General features: G+C 37.5%; 1 protein-coding gene and 1 non-coding gene across 2 annotated transcripts; both read left to right on the top strand.

Annotated features, from left to right (window-relative positions):
- Positions 1 to 2,971: 2,971 nt before the first annotated feature.
- On the top strand, positions 2,972 to 3,078 carry LOC128132512 (small nucleolar RNA R71). Its single transcript, XR_008230565.1, has one exon. It is a non-coding gene; the product is annotated as a small nucleolar RNA R71 (small nucleolar RNA).
- Positions 3,079 to 8,022: 4,944 nt separating this feature from the next.
- LOC111898034 (peroxiredoxin-2E-1, chloroplastic) lies at positions 8,023 to 9,011 on the top strand. Its single transcript, XM_023893977.3, has one exon. The coding sequence runs from the start codon at positions 8,138 to 8,140 to the stop codon at positions 8,831 to 8,833; it is 696 nt and encodes a 231-aa protein (XP_023749745.1). The 5' UTR covers positions 8,023 to 8,137; the 3' UTR covers positions 8,834 to 9,011.
- Positions 9,012 to 9,642: the final 631 nt, after the last annotated feature.

Here is a 9,642-nt window from a genome sequence, read left to right as displayed (position 1 = left end):
TGCAGCCATTCCCAATCAATTCTGTTCGGTACATACACCTCCTTCTTCTTAATGTCGGAGAGCTTCTTCTTCCACTTCCTCATTGTTGAAGGGGATTCGATTTGCGGGAAGTTTAACCATGGAAACTCCCCTTGGCTACCAGTTGAAGATTGTCCTCTTCTGAACATGATTTCTTTTGAGTTTAAACCTTGAGAAATTGAAGAAGATTTGAAGATTGCTTTGAATGCTTGAGAGTGTTTGCGGCCAAAAACTTGATGTTGAAATTGAATTTTTAGGGTTAAAACCCTATTTACCAGATGTAAAAGTAACTTCGAAATTATATTTTTTTTTCTGTAAATAAGACCGACTCGTCGAGTTGTGGTTAGACTCGTCGAGTCTGGTCGCGAAGTTAAACGCTTTTCTGGAATCCATGTAGACTCATCGATTCGTGGTCAGACTCGGCGAGTCAGTAAAAAATTTTCATATTTTTCAAAATTTTCTGTTTATTATGAATCATTTCACCCCTCACTTAGGCTATGCAACTCTCAAGCAGACATGCCCGATGATTTAGAGGATTTAAGAATAAAAACGAATGGAAAATAAAACGAAAAATAAAAAGAAGACTAAAAAGTAAAAGAAAGCAAACTCTATCGAACGGGTTGCCTCCCGCCAAGCGCTTCTTTTTGAGGAGTCATTAGCTAGACTCCTTCCTATTTACGTTTTGTCATCTTCAAGCATCGGGAATGTACGCCTCACTTTTTGTGGTTTATACTTGGTCTTGTAGGCGTAAATCTTTTTCTTGTAAGCCCTCTTCAATTCGTGTCTTCTCCTTTTCATTGCTTCATCTTCAGCTGCTTGGGCTTTCTTTTTTCTCTTTTTCTGCTTTACCCTCTTCTTTTTCACCAATTCTTGAACATCCTTCTCTTTAAATTTAATGACTTCATATTTCATGATGGTCTGTGCTTTAGGTTTAGTGGTGAATTGGTGATCAGCTTCTTCCTCCCTATCCTTTATTCCTGCATTCTTTCCCGTGCCTAACCCTTCTCCAAATGACATCGTATCAATGCATGCCACATTGGCGTGTTGTACCTCCATTCCTTTTTCCTCTTCTGCCAATTGTTCTTCATAAACAGTAACTGAAACCAGGGTATGTGAAGGACTATTCACAAACAGATCAGTTTTGGTCAAGTTTCTATCCAGATCGACTGGACTCGTCGAGTCCATTATGACGACTCGGCGAGTCGGGACGGTTTTCACCAATTCTGGATCGTTTTCTGAGTCGGCTCCTTCCAGTAGCTTTTCTAGCTCCTCCAAGTCTTTGTCAGCATCTGAAACTTCTTCTGAGTGTAGCGTGAACTTACTTGGGTCTTCTTTTAATAAAATATCAAGCTCTTTTTGCAATACCTTATCATCTAATTGGATAGATGAGATTTCTTCTCGCTTTTCTTCTTCTTGCTTGATCTCTGGATTAGCTTTAAACATCACCGACTCATCACCCACTCTTAATGTCAAAGTAGTCTCGGATATGTCAATTAGGGCACATGCGGTGTTTAAGAACGTTCTTCCCAAAATAATTGGTATTTCGGGGTCTTCTTTCATCTCCACCACCACAAAGTCTACTGGGAAGATAAACTTGTCTACTTTGATAAGGAGATTTTCACATATGCCTTGTGGATGAATAATTGTTTTATTTGCCAAATGGATTCTCATATTTACCGGCTTTGGCGCTGGTAAATTTAGCTTCTTAAAGAATGAATAGGGCATCAAATTAATGCTTGCCCCTGAATCAGCCAAAGCTCGTGTGGAAACATCATTGCCAAATTGGCACGGGATTGCCATATTACCCGGATCACCCTTCTTCTCAGGTAGCTCACTCATCAATACCTCCGCGACTTCAGCAAGATCTTTCCTGGCAGCAAACAAACCCTTAAGCAAGTTAAAGTATTTGGGAGTTTGGAGCATTGTGTCCACGAATGGCATATTGACTTGTAAGGCTTTAACATGCTCCATGAAGGTTCTATAGGCTTGAACTTTTTCTGAAGGAATGGCTCTGGATGGGTATGGCAAAGGAGGGTTATATGTCTTCAGAAAACTTGCTTTTTTATCCTTCCCGACTGGACTCGTCGAGTCCATTTTGGTGACTCGGCGAGTCGGATCGAGTTCTTCTCGTTCTGGTTCTTCTTCCTTTTCTGCCTTCCCTTTGGAAACCCTTAGTGTTTCAGCCAATTCTTCTTCACCGCAGGAGGTTATAACGCTCACGTTCTCGTTCCTTGGATTGGGTTGGGTGTTGCTCGGAAGTTGACCCGGTCTTCTTTCGTTTACTTGATGTGCAAGTTGGCCCAGTTGTTTCTCTATGTTGAGAATAGAAGCTTGCTGATTCTTCAATATGTTTCTGGTTTCCTGCATTGCCACATCATGATCATTATGCCTTTTCTCGGACGCGCTTATGAATTTTGTAAGTATGTCTTCTAAGTTCGTCTTCTTGTCCGTCACCGGTTCCTCCTTTTGATAATAACCCCTCTCCCTCTGCTTATATTTTTCTTCCTTAGCCTTTCTGTACTCTTCGTATGGGAGCCACTCCTTCTTCGGTTTCCTCCAGTCTTCATCATATCTATCGCCGCTAGAGTAGCATACTTGAGCTTTCTTATTTCCATTCTCATCTCGATCACAATCCTTTGTAAGATGAGGTCCGCCACAATGTTCACATCCAACTCTAATAGCATGGATCGTTTGATCCATTTTCGTCATTCTTCGGTCTAGGCTACCGAGTTTTGCTATTATCGCCGCCATACCATCGTTTACCGAATTTACTGCTCCACGACTCACTTCATTCCTCGGGTTGTGGTATTCTCTAGAGTGCTTAGAGAATTCTTCAATCAATTCCTTTATTTCCGGAGGTGGCTTTCGGGTGAGCGGGCCTTGTGAATCGAGTAGTTGCCTTGTGGTGACATTTACTCCATCATAAAAGATGGAGACCTCCTGTTGGCTATTTAGATCATGGTGTGGGCAATTTCTAAGCAGGCTCTTGTACCTTTCCCAGGCTTCATAAAGAGATTCTCCGGGTTGTTGCTCGAAGTTGGCAATGGCTTTCTTTAATTTGGCTATCTTGGAAGGTGGGCAGAAATGGTCTATGAACTCTTCTTTCATTTTTGCCCATGTAGTAACTGATCCGGGAGGGAGTGACTTCAACCAATCCTTTGCAGCTCCTTTGAACGTGACAGGAAGCATGCGTAGTAGCTGGACCTCGCGGGGCACATTAGGTACATTGAAGTAATCCGCCACGTCATTTACTTCATCTAAGTGCTTATAGGCGTCTTCATGATCTCTCCCGTGAAATGGTATCTCCTTGAGTTGAGCGAGAATATGGCCCTTTAGTTCGAACGTAGCGGTAGCGGGGATTGCGGGTTGCACAAGTCCCGGGCCGGTGTCATCACGCATCCTTTTCTTCCACTCCCCCATGGGGATCTCGTCAATATTAGCCATTGCAGTGGCTAAGTCTTCTTCAATATCGGATGTGTGCTCGCTTTCTTCTTCGGTCTCGTATTCGGTGTCTTTCGGGATCGGATTTTCGGTTGACAACGATGCACTGGATGCTCCTGCTTTGCTGCTCCTCTTCTTGCCAAACACGGATTTGAAGTTTTTGAGTGGTGAGTTCTTTGAAGAGGTGGTTTCTCCAACGGTTTTGCCCTTGTTTCTTCTTAATGCGGTTTCCGGATCTTCAAGAGGAGGAATTAGAGGTGTAGAGGATCCTCGGGTCATGAACTAACTGCAACTTAAAACAAAACAGAACGCGTAAAAAAGAACAAAAATTTAATCTGATTCAGCGTCAGACTCGCCGAGTCGGGGCGAATGCACTCGGCGAGTTCACGTGAAAATCAGAACGCGTAAAAAAGAAATTTTTTTTTTTTTTTTTTTTTTTTTTTTTTTTTTTTTTTTTTTACTTAAACAAAAATTGAGCAGAAATTAACTTTGCGTAAGATGAATCTTACACAAAGGGTCGATTGAATTAGAATTTAATGCTAATTTTAGAACCGTTCCCCGGCAACGGCGCCAAAAATTTGATGTGTGTAAAACTCACTTAGTTTTAATCCTACTTTAATTGTCAAATAACACACAAAAGGCAGTGAACCTATCAATTGTGGTATAGTTCAAGCAAGTAGGGTATCGAACACAGGGAACGGCAAATTAAATTAAAAACTAATTCTATCTAAATTACTTTAGCAAATAAGGGTTTTTCTCTAGTTTTACAAGACTAGAAACTTATTAAACAAAACTAATGCAAGGCTAGAAAAGAACAAATTAACTAGATTCAATAATGGGAAAGAAACTTCTGTTTAGTTCAACTCAGTTAATTCTATGGTTGCTTTTAAGGTAATAGTGCAATGGATTAATTCTTTCGTTGGTTACCGATTCAAGTGATTAAGTTGTGTTCACTACCCTAATCCTTAGCAAATAGACTAATTCAAACAGTGGCCAATTGCTTAACTTAATTATATTTACTAGATTAATTATTCGGGTTGAATTAGACTTGCAATAGCTAATTAAACTTTTATTTTTAATTAACCTCTTGTTCAATAGTCATCTTACAAGCTCGCACATGAATTTACTCAATTTTACTTATTAATCCTAGTTTCATATTCATTAATCCTAGACATATGATTTAGTGGTCACTTATCATACGAGGTTGATAATTAATAGATGTTCATGCTAATTAACTATCTTCCTATTAACAGAAAATAAATTATCATTCATACACAAGGTTCTTTAGCAAGCTAATATAACAATTAATCACCAACTTAGAATTAATCCTACCAATCAATCAAACCATATTGTCAACTTTGTATCCCCAAACAGAAGTATAAAGAAATTAGTTCATAACTAAGGTAAATAACAGCAAACAAATAAGTTCAAGTTGCTTAATCATATTGACAAAACAAAAGAATTAAGTAGAATGAGGAAATTACGCCTTAATTACTCCCGGAATTGGATCTAGCTTCTTTGGTCGACTTCTAGGGTTCTTCTGGCTTCTGATTCGCAGCTTAAGGCCTCTGAAACTTCCCAGAATTCTCTCCTTTTCGATCTGTGGAATTATCTTTAAATAAGCGGTTCGACTCGTCGAGTCATATGGCGACTCGTCGAGTCCCTCTCACATTAGTCGTAACCTGATAACTGTCTTGACTTCCGAATGCTTATCTCTCTGAATCCGCGACCGGACTCGTCGAGTCAATAGATAACTCGACGAGTAGAAGCCTTATTTTGGCTGTTTTCTTTCTTCTTTCCACTCTTGAGCTCTCAACCGCTTCTCTTGCTTCCTTTCGCTTCCGAGCTTCATCTTTGGACTGAAAAACACAATTTAACACTTTTAAGTACCTTTTGTCCATAATATGCGATAATTTAGCTAATATATGAATAATAAACTACACTTAATACACACTAAATATGCACATATCAGTTACATAAATGGTATAAGGACATACATAATTGGAAATATTTCCAACACATTCTTCCAAACTTTCACTTATTATACACCCACGCCAAATGTGGCTTAAGGATCACTATCAAGTCATTTCCTTTTAATCTTAACTAAAACCAAAATAAAGAAAACCCACTAACATTATCATCTTTTTCTTAGCCTAGTCATGAACCACCTAGTTGTAGCCATAGTCTACCCAGTAGTGCTTCATATCCTCATTGCTCTTTGTCTAATATTGGACTAAAGGTACCAAAGAAGGCATACTTTTTTCTTGTTTTTCTTTTGTCTAAGAACCTCGTAGGTTCTCTCGCTATATTTTTATAGCTGCCGATAATCAAACGAGCCCTTTAAGGACCTTAGCATGAACACTTATTTACTCAATGGATGTATGTGTCACATTTAACTCCTTCGTCTTTACATGATTCAATCATGTGAGAAGTTCACTAGCATTATTATATCTATCCTATACTCCTATATTAAAAAGCAACTACTAAAGGAAACCAGATCATAAAATTTTTACATAGATATAGCGGGTAAATGAGCAACAAGTTGTGCCGCAACCCCTTTTGGATGGCAAAACTAGTTGTTTTAAAAACAACATCCATAGATATTGGGTTCATAACATTACTATGCATGACCCATTGGATCTTTATTGAGGAGCTACACAACATCCGACGCAAGAAAACCGAAAGTATCAAATGCAAAAGGTATAAATATGTGTTGGCTTTCCAAACATGCTTTCTAATGCTTTGTCACTTTGCACGACGCGGCTTTAAAGCAACTTGTCCCATAGTGAAAACCCCACTCCTCAAGTCCACAAGAGGAGAAACACATGTTAGATCCACACATGCATGCTTCCCTCCAACCTATCCAAAAAGTAAAACATCAGTTGGTCTAAGTGTTGATATTCCTTCCAATGGGTCATTCAGAAAGTTCACAAGTACCTATTTATTGGCAGAAATCATAGCATACCTAAATATGTACTACAAAACATCTCTAACCAGATCATGTCGGTACTTGAAAAGCGGAGCTCTCTACAATGAACTACATGTTCCCTAAAGGAGTCCAAGCATACCTTGCGACAAACATGACATTTCTCATCAATCAGAAATAAAGGGATCATAAGACGATACTTGAGGATAACACGATACTCCACTGACGATATATGTTGGCAAAGACCGTCAATAGAGGTAGTAATAAGAAAATCATGAGCATGTGGTTTAGACACTCAAAAACTGCTTTCTACCTAATCGCCATGTCGAAATGAACTTCAATGTCTTGGGTAAGTTTACTAAAAAAGACACTTGTGAATGAATGTTGGGCTTTTGGTGGAGTGGTGCCCTTTTTAATGAAACCACTAAGTAAAACTTACTGAACGGTCCACCGAAACATATATTGTTTTGTAATACATATGTCTTGGTGCCTTCTAAGATGATGTCCTTTTACTAATGCCTCAAAAAATAAATGTATATTTCCATTTTCATCTCTTTCTTCTTTTCTCTATCCATTTATTCTTTGCAACGGGAATCCCAAAAATATGAGAATATAAATTGAATAAGACTATAAATTTATTTTAGTTTCTGTTTGCATAGTCATCGTACAAGAATACACGTATCCATCTTTATTACATATTACAATGCATTTTTATAAAGTTCCCCTTGTCATGTGACTCGCATCAACTTTTATCATTAAGGCATCATGCATCATGTGTCACTAATAAATTTAAACTCCATGTTTATTGATCCAAGACTATTCTTTTACTTCTTAGTGCTTAATTAACTCCGAAAATACCAAGCTAGGCTATAATTTATGTTGCCTCAGAATATTTTTCTAAATAATATCGAAGCGTATTCTTAAAACTGTAACAATTTTTTTTTATAGATTTCATTTCATCCTTAAAAAACATCTCTAAATTTTTTAAATTAAAATAAATAGTCATCATAAACCTTAGTTTGAACTAAACTTAATTTGCGGGTGTATCGATTTTATAATTTTTAGGATTCCAATCTTTATTGCAATCAAGGATCGATTTTGTTCAACTACTCGGTTTTATACAAAGTTATTACTACCTTTTTATGAATTAACTTGGCTTTATCTTGTCGTAGCATGATATGTGATCTCTTGTTCAAGTTGCTCTTCCTCTTTGTATTATCCGAATATCCATCATCATAACAAAGCATATACTCATAGAATCTTATTTGTCCTAGAAATGTGAAGAATAAATTAGTTTAAATGATATACACTAGTCAATATGGCCAAAACAACTAATGCCTATAATATATCAATAATAAAACAAAATTTTTCACACATTCAGTTTTATTAATATATCTAATGGTTATTAATAAATAAGTTGTATAATCGATTGTTTTTTTTTTTTAATTAAAATAAGTTATTGTCAGTTTTGTAGACCCAAAATGAGAATATTGTATTTCTTGAAGCGAAAAGGGTAATAAATTAAATAGATGGATGCATTTTGTAATTTACTAAATTAAACGTTATATTTAGTCCCTGATATTTTATAAATTACAAATATGGTCCCTCAGATTCGCTTTTCTGTTTCTCAACTACTCAATTCACATGATAAACGTCTCTCTGGTTCATTCATCATCGTTTCCTCCGTCCATTTCAACAACCTCATAAACCCCACTTCGCCGCCTCCGCCTTCGCCACCGCCACTTCAGGAAAATGGCAGCCGCCACCGCTTCGTTTGCCTTCTCAAGACTCCTCTCCTCCGCCACCAAACCCCACCTCACCTCCGCCTCCACCTCTCTACTCCCTGCCAACCACCGCTCTCTCGCCTTCTCTTCCTCCATTTCTCCCCTTCGCATCAAAAACCTCGGACTCACCCACCGTCACGCCATCAGATACTCCACCACCCCCAAAGTCTCCGCCACCATCTCCGTCGGAGACAAACTCCCCGACGCAACCTTATCCTACTTCGACTCCGACGGCGAACTCCAAACCACCACCATAACCGATCTCACCAAATCCAAAAAAGCCATCCTCTTCGCCGTCCCCGGCGCCTTCACACCCACTTGCTCCCAGAAACACCTCCCCGGATTCGTGGAGAAATCCAGCGAACTAAAATCAAAGGGCGTCGACACAATCGCTTGTATTTCAGTCAACGACGCCTTCGTGATGAAGGCATGGAAGGCCGATTTGAAAGTCGGCGATGAAGTGTTGCTATTGAGCGATGGAAATGGGGATTTCACGAAGGCAATTGGGTGTGAATTGGATTTGAGCGATAAGCCGATTGGATTAGGGGTTAGATCAAGGAGGTATGCGATGCTTGTTGAAGATGGTGTTGTGAAGGTATTGAATCTTGAAGAAGGTGGGGCTTTCACTTCCAGTGGTGCAGATGACATGCTCAAAGCTCTTTGAATCTGTTTCATGTGAGTTTTTTTTTTTATGGATTTGAGTTATGGGTGTTTTTTGTTTTGCATCAATAATGTGAGATCTTTGAGCTTAGAAGTTAGAATTTTTGAGCTTTTGATGTGTATTTGGGCATTGAAATGAGACCAATTTGTATAATTGGTTATGCAAGTTTTAACTTTAATTACCCTTTTTTGTTTAAAAGCTTATGGACAGAATTAGCACCAATATTTCTTCCCCTATGAGGAGGTTTGAAGCTTTTTGTTTGCATATTTGCCAAAAGAAAACATTTTGTTTTTTCATAATTTATGAAAAAAATTACACACTTTTGACTTTGATATTGGTTAAATGTTGATTTGTTTGTTTTATCTAAAGGATGAAAATATATGACATTTTAAAAGATTGCTTGATGACAAACTAAAACCAAATTTCATATTTCATAAATTTGATGTAAAGTTACATTGCTTCTATTCAACACCGATTGTTGGTGTTTCATTTTTTGGCTTATTATTTTTTCGTTTATCGTTTGTATGATAATATCTTATTTTAGTATCTATTAATTGTTATTATAAAATTGAATTGACATTAATTTATTTATATTAAATATTAAATTGGTTATAATTGTCTATTAATATAATTTATAAGGTTAGTATAATAAAAAGCTTAACAAATTTATAAAAAGTATAAATACAAGGGTTGTTTTTAAGAGATATAAAAGTTAGATACAAAAAATATCCATATAATATTCTCTTAGACTCTTAGTATAAAATAGAGTACATTGCAAAAAATGTGTGTTGAATCCTATATAATTTGTTTGG

The sequence above is a fragment of the Lactuca sativa genome, chromosome 2 (assembly GCF_002870075.4).
Source record: "Lactuca sativa cultivar Salinas chromosome 2, Lsat_Salinas_v11, whole genome shotgun sequence".
NCBI lineage: Eukaryota > Viridiplantae > Streptophyta > Magnoliopsida > Asterales > Asteraceae > Lactuca > Lactuca sativa.
Note: the sequence above shows the minus strand (reverse complement) of the source record. Positions and strands in the feature narration are given on the sequence as shown.

Coding starts and splice junctions, on each gene's coding strand:
- LOC111898034 (XM_023893977.3), top strand. CDS start 8,138: ATGGCAGCCGCCACCGCTTCGTTTGCCTTCTCAAGACTCCTCTCCTCC.